Here is a 24,451-nt window from a genome sequence, read left to right as displayed (position 1 = left end):
ACCAGCGCCGCGGCCAACGAGAGAGACGCGGCCGCTAGGAGAAGCCGCCGCCCCTCGCGCCCCGGACCAAGGAGGGGAGCGCGTGCGGCCGCCGGACTCCGCCCCTTGCCTGGACCCTTCCTTGATGAACACTGCCCGACCTACACAAATCCCGCAGCACAACGAGGACACCAGATTCCCTGTTATTTTGGACACTTTCCCCCTTTTGGCCACTTTTATTCCCTGTTATTTTATGATTTCTGTTAATAAAAGCCTCTCCGAGGCCTGACGCCACGCCCACTGTGTCTGTCTTGTGCTCCTCCCGTGACACTGGTGGAGAATGCGGGCAGGCGGTGCCTAGACAGCGCAGTTGGGAAACGTCTGGTGACGTCACCCCCCTCTCGCTTGCAAACGTTCGTGAGAACCCAGACTGGGACGGAGGAAAACTGGGGACAGCCTCCCAGCCACACAAGGGGTAAGTGACTTTTCCATTGTCATTTTACCCTGTGGTTGGTTGAGGCTGTCACTAAAACCCGGTTTCTCTGTCCCTGTTCTGGTGCGCTGCGAGAGGGAGGACCGCCCGGAGAGGAAGCCCCGCCCACTCCGACCGTTTGGAGCCTGGTTGAGGATGGTAGCACTCCCGTGTGGGTGGCGCCCTGGGGACGGGGATGTCGCTTGGGAGGGGGAATGTGACGAGTCAGCTGCCTCCTCCCTGATTGTCACCGGCACCCCGTCCTAAATCGCCGCCCTTCACCAGGCTCCCGACTGGAGTGGGTGTGTGAGAGGAGGGGCGCTGGACGAGTCAGGGCTGGCGGCGTGTGATGGGGCACACCTGAAGGAAGTGGAGCCTCATTACCGCCGCTGTTTAAAAGCCCAACGCGCCTCTCCTCAGGAGACCGGTCTCTTCCCTGTGCATGCACACTGGTGTCCTCGTGGGTCCAGGAAGGGTGCGTTGAGGGACTCCCGCGCCACCAAGACGTGAGCTGCCGGACCCGCGATCCGGATGGGAACCGCACCCGTATACACGGCCGACGGGCCAGGATGCCGGGCCGTCCATCCCCTACCAGCGCCGCGGCCAACGAGAGAGACGCGGCCGCTAGGAGAAGCCGCCGCCCCTCGCGCCCCGGACCAAGGAGGGGAGCGCGTGCGGCCGCCGGACTCCGCCCCTTGCCTGGACCCTTCCTTGATGAACACTGCCCGACCTACACAAATCCCGCAGCACAACGAGGACACCAGATTCCCTGTTATTTTGGACACTTTCCCCCTTTTGGCCACTTTTATTCCCTGTTATTTTATGATTTCTGTTAATAAAAGCCTCTCCGAGGCCTGACGCCACGCCCACTGTGTCTGTCTTGTGCTCCTCCCGTGACAATATATATATATATATATTAGTGCTGTCAATTGATTAAAAAAAATTAACTAATTAATCGCACAATTTTTTAAAATTAATCGCGATTAATCGCGATTAATCGCAATTAAAAGACTGAAACTTTTTGGATATGTAAATGTAAAATGTAAATAATTAATGTAAACTCAAGACAAAGAAACTATTTAAATTCAAAATATGATTGTTTATTGGAATTTTTGTTTAACTTGTAACACAGATTTTCTCATGTAAACAACATACCTGCAATAAACCATCAATATCCTCCAAATTAACTGTTGGCTTGAAAGCCATATTTATTACAGAAATAAAAACACAGACATGTAAGTACCATTTGAATTTCAAAACAATCAATGCCAATAAAAAAACAAAAATGATTTCCATGTTGAATTCTAAGTGGACTGCAAAAAAATTCCAAAGTATAGTCATTGCCAGTGCTTTAAGTGGGCCAGTATGCACCGGTACCGCCACTTCCAAATATAGCTCTTGAGCTTACCGCCACCTCTCCGTGCGCCCAGAACGTGCTTGTAGCGTATCGGTACGCTCATTTGGACCTCTGTTTTAATAGAGGTTGTAATCTTTTACCTGCACTGCCGATTTTCAGAGTGCCCTTCACAATGCAAGCTTCCTAATTCGTCCCACCCAGAGCAGAAACTACATTACCCATTCACCCTTAAGTTATACAAGTGAATAGCGCATGTGTCGCTTTCCCCACTGTTAAGTGTCAACAACTCAACGTGGCCGGAGAAGGTGTGTGAAACTCGTTGTGAGTTATACTAAAGCAAAATCTTGAGTATTTATTGTCTGATAAACATTAAAAACTGTCTGCGGAGGTTGAATCGTCCTGCAGCCCCCGCTGGCTGTTCATTAGGCTGCAGCATCTTTTTTCTAAGTTCTAAACAAATACCGTAGACGGCAAGGCACAAATTTAGATATTCATTTATCTAATTAATCTATAGCCTATGCACAAAGACAATATGATCTTTTTGTTCCCTTTTTGTTTTAAAGCTTGATGAAGAGAGAGAGAGCGCAAGTTGCTGCAGCTGCGAGGAGAACAGTGATGCACGTGTACAGGAGTGATTGACAGTTCGCACTGTGTACAAAAATATACTCCGCTACACAATTATTTCGTTATATTCGTTTAAGCTTATTAACGTTAGCGTTACAGAAAGGTCTAATTTAAACAATGACATTTGAGTTCATGATTTTAATGTTGCTGTTTCTTGTGGCAGACTAAATGAAGAGTAATGTTTCTTGTGGCAGACTGAAGAGTAATCCGGCAGAGTTTTGTACTGAAACTTTCCGTCTAAAAGTCCTTCCTTGGTCTTATCCATATTTCTTTGCACGTTGAACACACATAGGCCACAACTGGAAATAAAAAAAAACTGCAACCGCGTTAATTGCGTTATTTTTTTTTAACGCGCTAAATATTTCAAATTAATCGAATGCGTTAACGCGCTAATTTTGACAGCACTAATATATATATATATATATATATATATATATATATATATATATATATATATATATATATATATACACATACACATTAAGAGCTCAACACTAAGGATTTTTTCTACTAGCCCAGTTGAGTATATTACATGCCAAACTATATGTAGCCATTTGAAAATAGAGGCAACCAATGCATTTTAATCACAAATGGATCAAAACAAACAAACAAATTTGAAGCAAAAACAGAATGGAATGCATAAAACATATCTGCGTGAAACAAAAACAGGAGACGGGCTGAATGAGATGCAAATTCACTCTCTGACAGCAGGTGGCGCTTATGGAACAGCTGTAACACACATTTCCTTGGTTACCACTGTAAACAAAGCAGCGCTGCTCTTAAACTCTACTTTATGCATTATAAAGAGAAAAGATTTTTCAGTAAACTTTTCTGAAAACAGTCAGTTCCCTTCAGATATACATTCATATAAATCCTCACCTCCAATTCAATATTTAGAATTTTCTTACAATATTTCACACTTTGTGAACAGTGATCTTCCTCTCACTGTACAATTTTCTCCTCTCAGCATCTCTCACCTCTGTTAATGGTCATTTACAGACTGACAGCATATTTTTTCCACACAAATAACATTTTGGAAAATGATTGAAATGCAGTTTGTGTGCAAGCCCAGAACAAAGATAGGTTGAAATTAAACAAAGAATGGCCAGTTGACCGCTGCATCTGTACTCCACTGAATATATTAAATGTAGATTATTTATTGTAAAAGTTACAAAGTAACATGCCGAGACGGGTATTCTAACATGCTTTTGTATATATTTGTCAATTCCAGTGCAAAAAGATGCATAAAGAAACTCAATCTGGGGACTGCATGTTGCCGGAGACTCAAATAGTTTTATTATATTATAGTCACCGCATGGTTTTCTGTATGCGCACTGTTCACATAGAATACACAGCGTGTCTTGTTTACATGCTTAAAATTTGAATTTGAATTCTGAATTTTTAAATTAGCAAGGCTTGAAAACACATGCAAATTATAAACTTTCATGACGATGCAACAGTGGCCCGATCGGTAAAAATTACGTCCTGAGCGTCTTTCACACTGGGCCCAGGCCATTGGGCAGTCCTTATTGTTGAGCCCTGAATAATCTGTCACTATAATATCTATTTATACTGTTAGGGATGTTTTCCTCTTCTCAATTTACACGTTTTAACCACAACAGTCTGCTAATGTGTTTGTATTAGCCTAAGTGTAATTTTGAGTCTCGTATTACAGAAGTATTTGAAAGGCCTATATGTAAGGGGACATTCTGGGTTGCTTTATTTAAAGTCTAAAGTCTCCTTATTTAAACTCTAGTACAATGTCCTAATTAACATGGACAGCTATAATACAAATTTGCATATGCTCAGGCTGAGGTCATAGGCCACTGTTTTGACTGTAATTACATAACTGCCCCCATGCTTAATGACAGAGATACAGGCAAACTGCATGCAAGCAAAAATGTGTTATCAAAATTGTCAAAAGAAAAATTAAGTTAACCAGTGAAAGCACTAGGTTTAGTGTAGTTTCATCGTTATACCCTATATCTGTTTTACACAGTGTTTTTCTGAAACCTATTACACTGCAATTGATGATGTTCCTATTTAAATTTGTTGTTGTTGTTGTTGGGTACAGTAAATACATTTAAATGTTTACAAGTTCAAACATTTGGGTTCAGTAAGATGCCAGTAAGAAATCTCTTATGCTCACTAAGGCTGTATTTATTTGATCAAAAAATACAGTAAAAACAATAATTTTGTGACATTTGATTACAATTTAAAAGACTGTATTCAATTAGCATATTATTTAAAAAATGTATGTATTCTTGTGATGCAAAGCTTAATTTTCAGCATCTTTTTCCCCAGACATTTATACATGTCATTTGCACACAAAAAAACTCTGAATCTGTACTCCCCAAAATAAATAAAAACTGTGGAACACAAACTCAGAATATGACAAACCTGCAATAATTACCATATGTTAAATAACACAAACACATGAATTGGACCTTTGATCCCATTCAACTATACTAATAAACAAAAATGACTTAATGATTTATTTGTTTGCTTGTTTATTTATTTATTTTATTAGTACTTCTGAAATGTGTTTAACTTTATCCTCCTGCATCATATTCTTCATTCAAGGTTTGTTTGAGTTGTATCCTCTATACTGTACACACATAAATTTAAATTTCTTTCGGCCTGAGGCTTATTCATTGCACTTTTGGTGTGAAAAGCTTTTACATTTGCCAAAAAATACAACTTTTTCTATTAAAAAACAAGCAAGCTCAAAAAAATAATGATAATAAAAATAGTAATAATAATAATAATAATAATTCAAAAGTAACGTAGCCCATTAATTTTGTTCTGACGTAATGCAATATTGTAATTCATTACTTTTAAAAGTAAATCTCCCCAACACTGATCCTTGCTGATTTATAAATAAATTAATTAATAAATTTATAAATATTTTACTTACCCCAAACTTGAATGGTAATGTATATTTATTTACATGGTGTACATATACAAACATATATGTACATATATCCTGTTTCATGTACTAATTTTATCATATTACACCAGTAAAAATAATGTGGTTGCACTTTATTTTACAGTACATGTACTAACATGTACTTATAGTGTACTTGCATTGTATTTATATAAGAAAGTTCTGGTAACACAAGGTAACTACATGGGGTAGGGTTAGGTTTAGGGGTAGGTTCAGGGTTAGTACCTAGTTATTACATAGTTATTGTAATTACTATAATAAGTACATAGTATGTACATGAGGAAAAGGACTGTAAAATAAAGTGCTACCAATAATGTTTTAAGACTACAAATATAAGTTTTTATAAGATTACAGTAATAGCTGCAAAAGAATGTAATGAATATACTTTCTCCTTATTATATTAAATAGTGCAGTGCAGAAGTTCAGTTCTTTTCCCATAAAAATAACAAATATGCTTAATTATCAAATAATTTAGAATAATTCTAACAGTGATTATCTTGCCATTAGCACAAACTAATCATTACGCTTTAAATAATCACTTAAATGTTTAATTCATTAGTGTCCCAGCACAAACAAGCCCACCAGCTAAAATGTACCTTAACAAATACAAATATTTAGTTTGTTATGTGCAAAACAAATCAACATTATTGTTTTAGGGTCACCATGACACCACAGCTCATTTAACATGATGTTTTCAGCTGCACAAGTATTCTTGCTTAAAAGAAAGAACTAAATAATAATAATAATAATAATAATAATAATAATAATAATAATAATAATAATAATCACCCTCAGGCCATACAAGATATAGATGACTTTGTTTCTTTGTCTTGCTCACCAATGGATTATCTGCAGTGAATGGGTGCCGTCCGAATGAAAGTCCAAACAGTTGATAAAAACATCACAATAATCCACAAGTAATCCACACCACTCCACTCCATTAATTATCATCTCGTAAAATGCTGCATGTTTGCAAGAAACAAATTCATCATTAAAGTGTTTTAACTTTAAACCATTGCTTCTGGCCAAAATATGAGTTCATAATCCATAATAAAGTCCAGTGAAAAAAGTACATCTCCGGGCGGACTCTCACATCAAAATTCACCAACATATTGGAACCGTTTTCACTTGTCTTGTGCTTGATCCGTGCATGTTTCTCTCCTGATTCAGATGAGACGACTATCACTGCAAGCAATATTTTGGATAGAGAACTTGGATAGAGCAATTACTTGTGGATTATTGTGAAGTTTTAATCAGATGCTCATTCTGATGGCACCCATTCACAGCAAATGGTAAGCAAGTGATGTGAAATTTCTGCAAATCTGTTCCAATGAACAAACTCATCTACATCTTGGATGGCTAAAGGTGAATGGATAAGCTATTCCTTTAACGGTTCTGCTTTCACCACCTTATGTTTGGTAAATCCTGATCAACGGGAGATTTTAGTGAAGATGGAGAGCTTCATGTAAATTGTAAAGCATAACTTGGCTTGTGTTTCTAAATCTGGAGCAGATGTCTCAGGCATCCTAGTTGGCAGTGACTATTGGTGATTTTCTGAATGCCACAACATGCCTGTCTGTGTTATGGATCAGAATGAATATTGCCCATGCTGTGAGGGCTTTGACTCGGCAAGAGGGAGCGATTGAGGAGAAGGGGTTGCTCCAACAGAGCGCTGAGTCATTTTAGCACTGCGATGAGGGAGAACTTCATCTTCCTGCTTGCTTTGGCAAACACTCAAACCTCCCGCAGTCTTTGAGCTTGCGGCAACTTCAGCGACTTCTCACTCCAATTTCATTCCCATTTTTCTCTTTTCAATGCTTTTTTTCTACATCCTAGCTCAGTTTATGGAGGCCAGTTTCTTTAGAAATAGAAAATCCATTCCATTCAAACAGAATGGCAGAATAATTAACCTTTGATGGGGCCTCTCTTAGTTTGGGTGATTATTGAGTGTGTTCGTTGGGCCAATTGTGTGGCGTTTGTGGATTTGATAGAGTTCTGTCAAGGTGCAATCATTGCCGCATGGTCCCTCACCATCACTTGAGAGCAACCTATATTTTTCTGAAGCCCAATGAAATTGCTGTAGTGGACTGAAGAGCAAAGTCACAAGAAAAACATCATAATGGGGGCTGGTGCTGTCCAAAGTAGGACAAAAAAAAAATGGGTCCAATCATTTTCAAGTGCTGGAGCAACATCAATAGAAAAGTGCTCAAAAAGCAAATAACTTGTTTGGAAACTGACGACATAAAGTTTATATATTACAAGATTCTTCTTAACTTCTGGAATGCCCAAATAATTTCTTGCTAATTGTTAATGCCTTGCATGAATAACTTCATCTGTGCATCTGTTGCATCACTTATTATTCTCTGTGTGATTTTACCTAATCTGTTTGTACACAGCTTCTGATGAAAGGAAGCTGTGTGATATTTATTTTTTTTCCCTTACCTCAGCAGGCAGTAAGCAGGCCCAGCAGTCCACAATGCCTCATTGAAATGCCAGACTTGAGAGGGGCAGTTGCTTTAAAAGGCTCTCTGATTACTCGCATCAATAGGACCCTATTTGTTGTTGCTCCTGCAGCAACTGCCAAAGCAGATGGGTTATAATTTAGGCCGATTTGCACTTCTTAAATCCTATAATGATTCCCCTATACACTCCCAAAAGCGAATGCTAACTGCCATATCAGAAGTCTAAATGCTTCTGTAATGGACTGACTGTAAAGAGAGAAGGTGCGTGTTGACTTTCTTGTTAATTGTCTGCTCTGCACATCAACACTGCCCTAAATTTATGCTACAGATCGGCCTTGCATCAAGTAAAAACCAAATCATGTATTATGCAGCACTTGGAAAAGCAACTGACTTGTTTGTCTACAAGGTTCCACCAAGACAGTTTTGATGAACAGTTTTGAATTCAAACATCAAATGTCGCTTAAAAGAACAGTTCCCCTTGAATGCAAATTTATGTAGTGGAACCCGACGTAAAACATGTATTTTACCCCCCAAAAGCAATTTTTAAATGGGGACCCCCTGGAAATGTGAATGGACTAGTTTTGAGCTAGATTTGATTCGAGACTGAAAAACTAGCAATCCTGCCCGGACATGACATGCAGACAAATATATATTTATTGAGGCCACAAATTTGAATTTGTGCTCCATACCCTTGTTTTACTTAAATGATGGGCACAAAATAAGAATTCTAATGCTAAAATGAGGGAAATAATTTTTAATTTGTGGCCACGATTGAATTAAAACAAAGGAACAAATTAAAAAGTTGTGGAAACGACATGACATGACATGACTTTCTTTTCTCTGCAGAAGATACACTGAAAGTAAGTAAAAAATACACTGAAAGTAAGTGGATTCTAATTGTTGTTTTAGACCTATAAAATATTAACGTTTATAGATATTCATTATTTTAAATTAGAAATTCCTCAAACTTATTTTTCCTTCGATAGCTTAAAACTTTTTGTGTAATATTTTTATTGTATTTCATCTTAATTTCAATGTAAAAAAATGTATAGCTTTACTTTAAGATGCTGTATGCTTATTTTTGAAAGCATAAAATCATATAAAAACTTAAACATAAAAATAATATTGTGTTAGCAGATATTAAGGAAACATGCTTGTTTATTCCAAAACAATGCTACATACAGTTATTCTATTTTGAAATGTGCATTCCATGTTGGAATGTCTGCTTTTGTTTCGATTTTTTTGATTCCACCAACTGCCAATTTACCCAATAGTATTTTGACTCCATGGGTTGCCAGTCAGTGGAAAACACAGCATATTGAAGCCACTGAAGCCAGCAAACAAGCTTTGTCAGAGATCGCAGTTTCTGCCCAGACCTAAAAGGCTGCTGTATCCATCTAAAAAGCTCTATAACCAGAGCAATATTAAAATGCGGATAAATCAACTCATCAATTTACAGTGTAAAACTCGTCAATTTAGCTTGTTCCTGTTTAGTGTCCTTAATCTGGCAATCCACATGTACATGATTTATATGATGACCAAATGTTCAATTTTGGATGAACATTCACTTTTGAGGGAAAGTGTATCACAATGTTCACCAAACAGAATAGTCCCGGCCAAAACTCACCCAATTGGTCGAGCAGTTGTGTTGGGCTGGGCAAGATTCCTAAAAAAACAGCGCTAGTATTTAAAAAAATGTTCACAGAAATCATCCTTTAAAATTGCTTATGTATAGCTGTCTCTGTATGAGATGCGACAGAAAAACACTTTAAGAAAAACTCAGTCTTACCTTCATTAAGACCCATATGAATACTCCAGTAGCTCTGCAGACATTGGAGCTCCCTCTTCATGCCCCTCTTGCAGCGGCAGTCATACAGGGGGCTGTCCTGCAGCACCTCAAGGGCAGCCTGACACTCTCTGTTGCCCAGCATGGTAGTCCTGTCACGACCTACCAGGCACTGGCGCATGATGCGGAAGCGTGAGCTGCACTGTGAGTTTTGGTTGCACACCTCACTGGCCCTCAGGCAGTCCATGGGGGCTCTCCAACCATGAGTTCCCAGCTCTGACAAACCAGGATGGCTAGCCATGGAAAGTTCCACCTCATCTGTGGGAAGGGCACAGGCATTATCAGACCAGGTAAGAGGTTGTGTGAATAAAGTTATTTATTTGTTTTTTAATAAGACTTAATTTGGAAAAGAACAGAAACAATATTATTTATTTTGTATGTTTGTAGAGACCCAAGAGAGTCCAAAGTTTTTGTCTACCATTTTTTCACAAAGTGATACAGCAGAAAGCATTAAACCCTAACGACAGTGACTTGTGTCGGTGGGGTAAGGAACTGTACAAGATGACAGTGAACTGATTAACTCGACATTACTCTCACGAGAAACACAATGTGAAAACATTTCAATAAAACATGTCAAATTTGACTATACAATATATAATAATACAACCTGAACAAGTAAATAAAAAATAAAATAAAAATCCTGTAGGTTATTTTATAATATATATATAATTTTATATAATATATATAATATATAATTTTTTATTATATATATATATATATATATATATATATATATATATATATATATATATATATATATATTTTTTTTTTTTTTTTTTTTTTTTTTTTTTTTTTCCTTTGGCTACATTGACTTTTTTTTCAGCACCATGGACAGTTCCCCTCAATGCTTATGGGTTCCAATAACCTGTGCTATAATTCCAGAAACACTAAGTAGAATGTTAATAAGCACTTTAGTAGCCTACTAAATCTCTATAGCATGTTTCCCAAAAGGGTGATTATGTAATTAGCACGTTAAAACGTTGTTTAATTAACTAGCTTAGGTTTCACTGGTTATAAAAGGACACTTAATAAATAATAGTAATGCATTTGGATAATTTGCAGCTGTCTGTGCATCCCACACACTAGCTAGGCCTAAATTTAGTTACAAGAACAATAACAAGGCATTAGTTTATGCAGGTCTACTTTAAGCATAAGTAACTAATTGCAAACAATGATAGTTAATGGGCACAAACTGTTGAGGTTCCTCTTGTCGCAAAACAAGCAGTAGTAGTGTGGCCCTATCTTTTAAAGTTTTTAATTGCTGTTTTGGTGATGTATTTAAACTGTGATTATTTAAATGTATGTATTTATATTTTGCCGGTGTAGCATTTGATAAGACACCGGTCCAAACTAAGAGTGAGGGAGTTGCGTATTGTTGCCATGGTTACTAAAGACAAACGCGATTTCTGTTTTCAAAGGTTTCTATGGATTTTGGTCATTGAAAAGTATTTATGTACTTTATATTAATGTTCCCAATTCATTGCCCCTATACGAGTCCTGGACCCTGAATCAATCAATAAATCAATCAATCAAAATAAATAAATAAGCAAATCAGCAAATTTATGTTGCACTGTTTTTGTATTTCCGTGGCCAAATCTGTTCATTTTATTAAACTCAGAGATGTTCAATTTCAGCATTACAAGCTTCATACAAGCTATACTTTTAACGTTTGACAGCATTTTCACTCCATTTTTCAAGTTTTGACACTGGTCTTAGTTCACCTTTAGATCTAACAGCTCACGTAACGATGTCCCGAAGTTCTTCTAAATAATGAGCAATCTACTTCTAGTTGGGAAACATGGGTTACTGCATCGTAAAATAACAAGCATAGCATAGCATTGCAATGTAAACCAAGCATCAGTAATATTGCACAGTTTGTTTAATTTTGATCTTTCCACTGATTGAGTGATGTTGAATATGAGACTATTAAAGTCTGGAAGCCTGCCAGCATGAAAGAGTGAATTCATTCTGTAAACGGTCTCCTTGACCGTCAAATGTCTACTTTACGCAGGCAGTTAAACCACATGATTACACTCTCAATATGATAAATGCTTATCTGCGTGGGTTTTTATCATTCTTTCATCTGCATGGGTTTTTGTCTCTCGCGCCATTTATGAAACATTCGATTCATCACTTACCCAATAAAAGCAGGACGCTCAGAATATTCAGTAAAATCATGATAGATCCCATTTGAGCTCCCAGTGAGCTATTGCGATCCCAGAATCCGTCAATGTTCGCTGACAAATCCAACGGATATTTAACGGAAGTCACACCTCAGGTTCATTTCCAACAGTAAGTCGCCGGTTAAAATAGCGTCAGAAATTATTCAAAGCGTACAATTCCAGTACTTGTTTATCTCCTTTTGGGACTTTTGAGAAGTTAAAAAACAATAATAATAATATCCTTTCCACAAGAGCGTCGACGCTTTCCTCAAATTTGGAACAAAAAGGACGAGCCTGCGTTTTAATCCGCGTTTCCAAAACGTGGTTAATTTTTGAATATACGAACGTTAGATAATCTTTAAAACTTTTATTTCAGAGATATTTTGTTACAAACGACTAAACTTCGACCGTCGTTTTTCTCTCTCATATTATCACCGGTTATTCCTCTATCGTCCACACGCATATCATCCCCTTTCAAACAGAAGTTTGTTGTTCGCGTGAACTATAAAATCTTCGGATTCCTGTGAGAAGCAATAAATCTTCCTCGCTGGATAACCTCGACTTTAAGCTGGACAACCTTGACTTTCATCAGAAAATCCTTATGTGTCCACCAGCGTGCCTGTGGCTTCAGAACTGCCGTAGTTTCCCGAGTCGGTGATATAGAAGAAAACAAACAGGAATAGGGCACAGTTCTACTTCTCGTCTGTTTTGTGAGGCTCAGGGAAACGCTTTCTCCCACGAAACTGAACTTACACGTCCGACCCTTGGGGCTCTGTCGCTCTTCACGTCAGAGCGGACGCAATGAAAACATATCACCGCATCAGTCTGACCGCTGCGCACTGGCTCAGGGCACAAGGGCATCGACAGTCATGTCGGACACGACCTTGCACTGTCTAAATATGACTTGTTAGCACTCGAATTAGTTAATGAGACAAGTTAATGGAGATAAATCGCGTGTTAAACTGCTTCAGCGATAATATTGGCCCCAATGAATTAAGGGGTCGGGCAAGTATCTGTGTAAGGTGTTTTAGTCAAATGTTTTCTCTAGCACTGGCTTATATTATGAGTTTAGAAATTAAAACAGCAGTCTCCCATACCATGCCATGTGTATCTATCTATCTATGAAGACACATTTTCATATATCATACCCGTATCATGTGTTATTTACTAACACAAATGTTCAAATGCAATATCATTATTAATAATATATTATTATCATTATTATTAAGCCTTCTACTAGTAAAAAGGTTGACACTTAGCAACTTGATTCTTAAGTTTGAACAAATCAATATGTATGTCTAAATGAGAACATGAGGGAAATGTCAGTTGTATAATGGTGTCTCTAAATGAGTCAGGCTAATTAACCAAATAAACTGAGATCAATTTGTAATCTGTAAATTTGTAAATGCACATTGCCTGTCATAAACAAACTGTTTAGTATGATAGGCATTCAATTCAGATGCTTAATCAAATGTCATCACTCTAAGCAAGTATGTGCTAACTCTCAAATATCCTCAGGAGCAAATGCATATTGCATCTATGATAATCCCTATTAAATAAAATGTAAATATTTTTGGGGGGAATTTGTTTATAATTTTATGGATGTGAAGAGGAAAATTGAAAATACAGGTAAAACACACACAGAAAAAAATCCTTAATACAATACAATGTGCCTTGTGTAGCTGATATTTATTGCAGTACATAATCAAATAGCTCTGTGTAAAAAATATTATAAAAATAAGTACTAACGTGTACCTGGTCTGTTTCAGAAGGCAAAATGGGTTAAACAGAACTCTTCTGTTCAATTAGCTTGATATTTAGACCGTCATTATGCATGCCTCTCACTTCGGAATGATATAGTTAACAAATGCAATGCTTTTTTAAATCAGCCTTCAGGGAGGAGAAACTAGGCTACTTTGTCAGCATGTCATCATGCAGATTCTCCCCCCTAAGCCTTTTTAAAGAAGAGAGGGGAAACAGGCAACCGACATAAAAGACGACATCCTGGGCTCCTCTGAGTGAGCAGAAAGCAGCCTTTGACAAGCCCATTATGAGAAAGAAAATAATTGTCTCGCTCTCTTTGTGCAGAAGCCTTCAAGATCCCTAAGAATCCTCTACAAAGCCGAGAAATTTTGATGTAGTTATCTAATGCAGTCATCAGTAATGTACATTTCCTCCCATCTTCTCTGTCAACTCCAGCATTGCTTAACAAGGCCGCTTTGCACCAATGTATCCCTTTCACCTGGGTGCAACCGTCTGTGAAACACTTTGAATGATTTTACTCAAATGTGAAATGACTGTTTTGTAAGCAATAGGATTTCCAGTTTTCTTACAGCTAAATGCTGATTTCGGATTTGTTGTCTCACACACTAGATGTTACCAGTCCTGTCAATATTTATTATATACAGCTGTTCAATGTTCTATATAAAACCAATGGAGGTATTCAAATAAGGCAGGCTTTTACTGCAGAGGAGGATGGACTATCATTATCTCGGCAGACTGTTGTGATGTTGTCGTTTAAGAGCATGTGATATTTTTTGGCTCATCTCTCAATCTCCGCCATTAGCATTCGCTCCACAGGATCAAACTGGCGTGCTCGGCGCTCTCATCATTCCGAAGTCCTGAAAAAGAGCAACTGCCTGTGTTTTGGTCACTATTATCAGATGCAATAATCATGTTCTCTTCTCATATTTCAAACACAATAGCATAAGTCACCATCTTACATTGTATATTATGCAGACTGAGTCATTCTATGACTCAACCTGCGAGATTCTCAATCAGTTGAGTCGTTTGATTGCATCTTGTGTGTTTTAATGATGTCTTCACGGTGTTTTTCTAACAGTTTTGAGTTCTGGATGAAATAGAGAGTGTCAGTAAAACTATGAGCTGGATGTGGTTAGCTTCTGATGGTGTGTACGTCATAGATATAAATACCTAGAAGCTGCATTAGTAGATATTTTTAATTACTGAACATCTGTGTGATGGCCATATTGGAAATGTCAAGAGCTGTATGTAAACACATGAAAGTGAACTGACAGAAAGGCTGTTCCATTGCAGTTCTGTTCTGCATATGCACATAGGTCAATAATAAATGAGTTGATTGAAAAAATAAATAAATAAACCTATGTGCCAAAAAAGCTTGTGGCAGGTTCTTATAGGAGTATACTTTATGCATGTAGGTTTTTGAAAAACGTTTTTGAAAAAAACTTTTTTGAAAAAACTTTTTTTTTAATCGATTAACTCTCACAAAAAAATGAAATACATTAAAATGTCAAGTGGTGTAACCATTGTAATGTAAAGTAAAAAAAAAAAAAAACATATTTTCCTTGCACCTTGAATGCATGTGAGTGAACACAATTTATTCATTTTATTTTTTCAAAAATGTATTCAAATAAATGAGTGCATAAAGGAATAATCAAAGAAATCAACTAACAAGCGTATTCCACGATGCATTGTTTTCAAAAACTTAAAGGTAAAACTTTTTGTTGTATTATTATTTATAAATATAATTTCATATAATTTATTTAATTCATAAAAATCAGTATCAAATTTTGTGCACCATATGTAATTTTACAACCTGAACCAAAATTACCATAAGAAGGCCACATTTTCTGATATTTTTACTTGATGATCTTGATGCTCAGTCACAAGGGTCTGTGGGGGTCCTTTCACTGATATTTCCTGTTTTATGCATCTTTTATATTTTTTTATGTGTTGGTTGCACCACATGACTTTGATCTGATGGACAAAATTCCTTGAATTTTTACACATTTACAAACAGTTGAGTCTCTGTGTGTAAGAAGCACAATTTTAATGTATGTTTTTATCTGTGTATTGATAGAACATTGGAAAACAGCAGCTGTGGTTGCCCAACCCATAAAAAATGTGGTAACTGTGTTTCATGTATCAAGGGAAGGCACATTTATGCCTGTATATTTTATGTAAATATGTGCTGTTAATTGATAACAAAACACTACAAAAATATTAAGAACAAAAATGTAAAACTTTAGTGTAGTTAAAAACCAATTCTCACTATTAACAACTATTAACTATTATTTATTTATTAACTATTAATCTCACTATTATTGCTTATTAGCATACATTACTAGCAAATTGGCTGGTTATTAATACTTATTAAGCACATATTAATGTATTATTATACATTACATTATACATATATATACATATATTTTATATCATTTTGGAAATATCCTTTTACTGTTTTTTTTTATTTTTTTATCCACCACAAATTATGTGGTAATTCATTAAATTTGAGCTACAAAAACTATACACTTGAGGGGGTAATCTAAATTACATATGATTTCATGTTAAAACTACTGTATTTACCAATTAATTTTACTGTAGCATTTTTGAGTGCACATAGCAAAATCTATGATTTTGTATGAATTATCTGTGTGGGTTAGTTCAATCAAACTTCATGCTTGTAGACCACATGGCAAAGTTATTATTTGAGACATACTATAGCAGCAAAAGCAATGGCATATTTAAACAACACACATCACCCACCAGTCACATAGCAACAGTCCTTGCCTAGGCTCCAAATCTGAGAGCACTGACCTTGTCATCAGCAGAGACAAAGGTGACTTTAAAAGCGCATTCCCCCAACTAATCTGTCATCAGCGATGCGGTGATGTTTGTGATGATGGGAAAGGAAACGATGTGACAGAATTTCAGAGTGGAAAACTCTCTGTCAACAGAGACTGTCCACATTGTTCAGCTGTCAGTAGGTCGACACAGGCTGTTTGTACGCTAATGAGAAACAACTCCTCCTTTTTCTGCTACCTCAACTTGACAGAGTTATGAATTCTTATATAAATTTACATTGTATTTTGTATATTTCTACTCTGCAGACTGTGTCCCAAATGCAGTTATAAGTGTGAAGTGGTTTTTAATTTAGAGATCTTGCATATCAAATATGATACAACAGGCTTTAAGTTCTTGCAGTCTTTCTCCAAATCCACACTTTGGTGACACATGTAGTGTGGAATTTACCTTTTTTGGGGTTTTTTTTCCCACTTCTAAGTACAGTAAATAGATGGATATGAGGTAGAAACAGTGAGAATGCTATCAGAAAATCAGATTGAAGCTGCATCTCTTTCTTGAGCACCACAACTCAGTAGCACATATGTATTTACCACTGGGCTAAGACTTCCAGGTGGTAAATTTGCATTAGTTTAGTGCTAAGTTCTGTCAGCACAGTGACATTCAAGGTTGTTTTCAAATCTAAAGTCATATTTGGTAATCTTAAAAATTCCACATTTTACGTCTATATGTAAAATCAGTCATTGTTTTGTGATTTGACATAATTGGGAAAAACACAATCGTACCTGTCAAATTGTAAGAAAAACATCCTCATTGTGCACTGCAATGAAGGCCATGCCATGCTGGGAGGAGCTCCTTAAGTAATTTTCAGCAGTACTGCTTCAGGTAAATTGATTGCTGAACAACTGCCATTTGTTTGTGTGTGTGTGTGTGTGTGTGTGTAAGAGAGAGAGAGAGAGAGAGAGAGAGAGAGAGAGAGAGAGAGAGAGGTTTGTTAGGCTCTGTGGGGAGTTTTGCACTGTATTGGCTGAGGTTTATAGGTCAAAGATGATTAAAGTTCGGGATGCCCCATACCGTTCTTCAAGTAAGTTCTGATGAAAGATCAGAGCAGGGAGATTGTAAGGTAAAGTGTGGCTGAATGCAAGGCTGATTTATTGAAAAAGCCAGAGAAATTTGGCTGTGCTAACTCTCTGAAAGCATCCGGTGGACAATTAACCACTCTGCTTCGGACTTCGAGGAGTTTTAGCTAACAGTTTATTCAGTTTAATATACACTAATGGTCCAAATTGTGGAAACCATTCTAATACGATTTGGTGCTCAAGACTAATTTCTTAGTATTATCAATGTTTAAAACAGTTCATGCTGCTTAATATTTTCTGGCCCCATTAAAATAATCACATTTTGTTGCTTTGCAGCCAGAAATGATTATGGGCACATTTTTTGTTTTATACAGCTGTATTTACTTAGTGCAGCTACTAATATCCAAGTCAAAGATATAACACAAAGGGGAATTATTCTTTTCTATTCCCACTGTAGATAGATAAATAGATCTGTATAATATATTTTTCTTCAGAATGTTATGACTGACCAATTAGAATCAAGTATTGCGGCGAGCCATGTACTGTAATGTGCGGTTTGAGCCAACTTCACATACTCAAATCAATAACACTAAAGACAATTACCATGCAAATAGCAAAAAGGCCTTGAACTTGATCCGTTACTTAATTATAAATGGCCAACGATAGCACTGTTAAATATTTTGTCAAGCATGCCAAAAACTCAGTGTCTGTGCTGTTTAATTAATGTTAAGCCAATTGAAGTAGCCTTTCTAACTACGACTTCTCTCACTAAAAAGAAGCAGCCTTCAACACTCATCTTCTCCTCCAGTGTTGTCTATTGTTATAATCTCCTTGATTGCAATAAACAATAATTCTAGCGATATTATGGAAGATATCAGTAATTTCCAAGCTAGCAAACTTGTGAACAAAGTCTCGAGAGACTTTTTGCTGCCTCATTAGTGGCAATCTCAGAGTCTATTTATTTATTTATTTATTTATTTTTTTTTTTATTTTTTTTTTTTTGTGATGCCATAAAGGACTCCACCATGTGTCAAATAATAAGCAAAAGAAAAAAATAGTGCAGATGTGCTAATTGCCTTACATAAAGGCCTTTTATGTAAACTATCAAATCTATCTATAGTTATTTGGGGCAAAAAGTGCAACAATTTATTAACATAATAAAGAAAGCTATCTAAAGTGCTGGTATTTTAAAGAAATTGTTCAGCCAGAAATTTACATTTTCTGACAGTTTACTTACCCTTCGGTCATCCAAGATGTAGATGAGTTCTATTTATTTATTTATTTGTTTGTTTGTTTGCTTGCTTGTTTATTATTTTTCTCCCATCACTGAAACAGGTTTGATTTTTTGCAGAAATTTAGCATTACATCACATCATATTTTAACCAGAAACAAGAGTTTAATGTTAAAACACATTATAATGATGGAATTGTTTCTTAAAAATGCAAAACTTTACACTTCACAAGATGTTAATTGTGAGTACAATTAGGGTGAGTACATTTTCAGGCAGTTAATATTTTTGGGTGAACTATTCCTGTTCCTCTCATTGACACAAAAGCATCTCCTTTTGTATTTTTATGCTTAGCATAACGGAATTAGTTTAACCAAACTCTGTTGAAGTTAATTGTGAGCCAAGTGTGTTCTATGATGTTCATTTCAGATAAGATGCTGTTAAACGGTCAACTACCTAAGGTTTTGGAACAAATCAAAGGTCAATTCTCTCTTTTTTTGTTGTTATAAACATTCGTTCTCCACAGAAGTTGGCTACTTCTTCCCCTTCTGTGATTCTGTCGCTACCTCTATCAATACAACAAAAGTAACACTTATGTCTAAAGTATCAGATGCTTCCATTTCCCTTCAAACCTAGATATTTCAGGAAGGGATGTATTTTTGTACCTGACTTTGTTGCCTCACCACTTCTAAAACTAGGTCTTTTTACCCAGACACTCACTCAAAACAAAAACTGTTGTTCTCTCAGGCAGGAAAGACACAAAGAAGTACAATCTCTTCTCTATAAGCCTCAAGTCACAACCTATTCTTATAAATCCCCCCTTCAAGCTTGTTCCTATCCCCCTGAGTCCCAGAGTTCTCCATCTACAGTCTGCTCTTCGCTGCCTATCAGTCGATGCACTGTGTCTTTAAGTTCGGGACATGCATTACGTGGACTATAATAACTGCAATTTCCCTTGCACAAAATGTTCTTTTCTATGACTGCTTCAAGCACTATTTCACTTGTCAGCAGGGCTGATATCTTCAAGCAATTCTTTCAGAATCCTGTTGCCAAAGCGTTTTTAGCCATCAATATAATTAGACAGAGCAAGAGCACAAAAAGGAGCCAAGGGACTGTGGGAAATATGAGCTGGGTACAATGATGGGGATGGTCTGTAGCTCGGAAGATGTAGAACTTGATAGAAAAGTTATAATTAAAATGAATTTCAGCACATTTGCCTTACAGACTAAGCTTTAATTTAATTTAACTCATTCCCTAGTGAGAAAACTGAGATAAAATTAATTAGTTTTTCCCCCCATCCTTTTATTTTATATGTAACCTATATAATTCTATATTCATTACTTTGTTCATCCTATGCATAATCTTCTGCAACTGAAAATTATATTTAATAGTGTCTCATTGTGTGTCTATAACCACAAATCAATGATGCGGTCATCGAAATGGACTGCATTAAATTACCTGTTATAATGTTCACATAAAAATAAAAAATAAACTTTTATTTATTTTTGCTTTGCTTTGTTTTCTTTTGTTTTGTTACCAAGCCAACAGGAGTGTTTTAAAAAATTATAATAATAAATAAATAACTATCAATATAAATGTCAAGATAAATTAGCTTTAATTTTGCTATTCATTTATTCATTCATGGATCTTCTGCAAGTGAAATGGATTCCATAAATTTATGTTATAATATTCACATGTAGAAAATACCTTTTGTTTATTTAGTTTTGTTTTTCTAGGTAATTTGTTAGTTACCAAGGCGACAAAATTAATATTTATTTATTCATATATTTGAAAGATTTGAGAACTTAATTTTGTATTTGCTTTTAATTTAATATTCTTTTAAGCTATTTTGATCTCATAACTAGAACATTTAAAAAGAACATGGGGGAAAAGTTTACAAAACGTCAATGTGACAAGCTATGTCCTCAAGTTACATAGGACCTAGGACATTTCTCTTAAAGAAAAAATTAACTCAAACTTGCCTTGACAATATATTTAGAATGGCCCTGAGGGTTTGTGTGTCCTCTGCTGTCTCACAGACTGTCCTCTGCTCACCTTTATGCCATGAACAAGCATTGTATTTTGTTAAACTTGTATAGAAGTTTATGTAAAAGGTCCTATGAAAACTACTAATCAGCTTGTATTTCACAGCTGTATACATGATTTGCTACTTGCTGTTTAAAGGAGATTTAGAGGAGGAGCTTTCTCATTCTATAAAGAGAATTTTAATGGTCTTACTCAGCCACAAACACACAGTCTGCAATTAATTACAGCATTTAAGATAAATGACAGACACAGGGCAAACAGTATTGAAGTTCTAGGTCACCCTGGTCCTTTTATTACCTTGTGCCTGGAGTACACCTGGTGTATTCAGCCAAACCATGAATGATAAAACTCTGATTGGGTACTTTGGGCACATTTTCGTTATTACAGTGAACAAAGTGGATTCTCCGTGAGAGCTAGAAATGCTAGCTGTGAGATGTGTTCATCTTTCTAGTCAGTCTGAACCATGCCAAGAGTCGTTACACTCATTTATTCAGTATCCTCTCCTGCACATAATGAACTCTTTCTACTGGACCCCAGTAAAGACGCTAGATAAACTTTTGAAATAAATTGGCTACTTCATGATTTTGTAGCTGTGAAATGGCTCTCTGAAATTTATAGATCGGACCAACATAAAGGTGGACTCACACTACAGGAGTTTTAGGCTGATTTATCCCAGAATTTCCCCACCTGAGAATCGGAGAAAAATCTTGTTGAGGACCTCGATCGGTTCTGCAGATCATCTGGTAAAGCTGATTTCAGACTACAGGCGTTTGAAAGCACCTCGTGTGATTTTATGCAGCAGATCATCATTGGCGTTTCAGCAACTAATGTTTACTGTACACATGTTAGCTAGGGTGCTAGCAACTTTCTACACTCATCCGGAATGTTCAAAGATGAGGCCATTCATTTTTATCCTTCCGGTTGTGGTACGTTTTCGACACATAATACAGACAATTTGCAATTTGTACATAATTGCAAAACTTCCACATGCAGTTTCCTCCATCTCCACTATCCAACAGACCTGTACAGCAAATCTGGCATACATCAGCCTAAAACTGCTTTAGTGTGAACCCGGTTTCATGTGAGATGTTTACAGTTCCAACCTTGCACCTCCTGATCTGCTCGCACACAAATCGGTGCATCCCTCATCATATCAATAATGTTTGATATTTATTTTAAATCGGGATGATCAACATGAAATGAAATTTGTATAATGTAGAAATTTTATCTCTGTGTGAGATCAGGTGAGGTGTCATGATAATCCTAATAATATTTTGTTGTGTGTGATGCGCCATGATTTTCAAATCTTGTAGTGTGTGCATGCTCAAGATTTGAGGGTAGAAAATCTGCTAAGATTTGTGTCCTACGACCAGATTTCATAGCCATTTAGGATTTTAAAACTACTATTGTCTACTCCAGACTGTTATTCACAGGCACATTCTTATTTTGCTGTGAAGATTTCTTAGTAATCTAAGTACAGGGAGAAGCTAATGTCAGTCTGGTCAGCACCACTCGGAAACTGTACAATAACTGTCCATTGTCCAGCTTATGCTAGTAAAAACCCTTAGGACTCAAATCGGAGCATTATACAGTTCAGAGGGCTCATAAATGTCCATCGGTAATGAAACAAGATTTATTTCTTTCATTAGCTTACCTCCATGCTAATACAGTCTTGGACTCTTCTGTATCCAATAAGATTAAAATGATACCCGCTAGGTCAGTTTGATCTGACATCATAGGAGTTTGTTTGCTTTAAAGATCGAAATTAAAAGTGAGAACTGTGTGGCTTCTAGCTAATGTCTGTTTGTTAATGTAAAGTTAGCAAAATGCACTTTTAGCAAATAAACACATCTACAATATTTCCCTTGGAGCAAAAAATATTGATGAATAGTACACTAAACACAGATGTTTTTCCAATCAAATGCTCTCTATAAAGAGAATGTATCCCTAATACCATCTACAACGGAGTAGCAAGTAGCAAACAAGGGATTTAGCTTATTGGCATATCTATGTTAGCTTTTGCTACATTATCTAGTTCTAAAAAGCATTGTTATCCATGAATAGCCTACTCCAAGTATTATATACATTATTAGTAACTATTTATGGTTTATAGCAATGACTTTATTACATAAAAAATAATAATAATGTTTCATTTAAATAGGACTTTTCCCAGGCTCAAGGAAGCTTTACAAGGTATACCAAAACAACAAATAATCATTACAATGTTACCATCCAGTCACAGATAGTTACATATAACACAAACTAAGTAATAATAATAATAATAATCATACATATGGGTCAAATACACAATGCTATTTAGTGATAGTTCTGATTAAAGTTTTGATTTATATCTGCTGAAAGTGTTAATTGTTCTGAGAGCCAATGGAGAGTAAGCTGACAGAAAAAGACCTGCCGTCATTGATGATAAGCGGAACCCTGGCACACAAAGTACAAATACTTTACAAACTAATGGTGCAAATGGTAACATCAACAAAATTTTGCAGGCAAAAAAAGGTAAAAAGTTACACCCTCACGCAAACATTCCCAAGCTTGTATAGTAGATTCCTACTGAAATGAACTGGGCCCGGTTCCCCAAAACGTTATTATCGCTGAGTAGTTCTGAACCTATTCCTTAACCTCTCTCTTAACCTTATGGCACAATTCCCGACACGTTCGTATGCTAAGTAATCTTCTGTAAGTCACACTTTCGTAAGGTTGGTCTGAACCATTCGTAAGCTCTCTCTTAGCGTTGTTTGAGCTCAAGACGCTACTGTACAGCAGTCTTTAGAAATCAGCGCAGCGCAGTACAAGTCAAACTATGGTATGTTGACAATGTTGTGGCTCATTAATGATTTTATGTTATTTTTTAAGACTCATAATAAATTATGTTCGCAATGGATACAGGCCTATTTATGAAGTTGACTTTATGTGGTATCAGAACTAATATGGTGGTAATTAGCCTATGGCTTTTTCGTAATGTAATTAAAGTGAATTGGAAATCAATTTTTTGATAATTAAAATCTGGCAAACAATTTGGCTCTAAATGGCTAAGATCTATAAATGGGTAAGCCTGGTGGTGTCCAGTAAGGGACCAACTATAGCAGCGATCCAACGTGTCCTTGTATTGAATCAAAGACGGAGCCGGACGCGGAGCCGTTTAGTCCATGTAAATTTTTTTATTCGGCAAAACTTAAGCCCTTCTGACATTTTGCCTGACGTGGCTATATTAAAATAAAATTTGCCTCCCAAGACAACTCTTTATGGAGCTGCTTGACCTTCTCAGACCTGCGCTTGCCAGGCTAACGCGGTGGGATTTTGCTTTAAACCCTGAAGCTCAGCGCTAGGTTTTTTTTTTTTTTTTTTTGCTACAGAGAGATTCATCGAGGTCTTGGGAGAGGGCTACGGCCTAATCAAGACCTCGGTGTGGAGGTGCGTCCACACTGTCACCAACGCCCTTCTGCGCCATGCCGGGGATAACATCCTGGTGGATGGCACACTCATCCCTATCGCCAATCCATCAGTGACTGATCAGCCGTAGGGTACTTATCGCGAAAGGGAGACGCGGCCATAAACGAGCAGGTTATAGTGGACCACAGGGGTGTGATCTCCGACCTGGTGGCAATGTCCACCAAAACTTCAACTTCCTCTGACGAGAGGCTTGGTGCCCTTTTTTACATTGCTTCCCC

General features: G+C 36.8%; 1 protein-coding gene across 1 annotated transcript in view; it reads right to left on the bottom strand.

Moving 5' to 3' along the window:
• gfra2b (GDNF family receptor alpha 2b) overlaps nt 1-12,729 on the bottom strand; it is a 138,433-nt gene extending 125,704 nt beyond the window's left edge. The window contains exons 1-2 of the mRNA XM_052608424.1: nt 11,826-12,729; nt 9,631-9,945 (exon numbers count right to left, since the gene is read on the bottom strand). Of these exons, the coding sequence (XP_052464384.1) occupies nt 9,631-9,945; nt 11,826-11,877 (367 nt within the window). The 5' untranslated portion in view covers nt 11,878-12,729. The remainder of the gene's footprint in view (nt 1-9,630; nt 9,946-11,825) is intronic.
• Nucleotides 12,730-24,451: the final 11,722 nt, after the last annotated feature.

This window comes from Carassius gibelio, chromosome A10 (genome assembly GCF_023724105.1).
Source record: "Carassius gibelio isolate Cgi1373 ecotype wild population from Czech Republic chromosome A10, carGib1.2-hapl.c, whole genome shotgun sequence".
Taxonomy (NCBI): Eukaryota; Metazoa; Chordata; class Actinopteri; order Cypriniformes; family Cyprinidae; genus Carassius; species Carassius gibelio.
The sequence above is the reverse complement of the archived record's forward strand: the minus strand, read 5'-3'. Positions and strand labels throughout refer to the sequence as shown.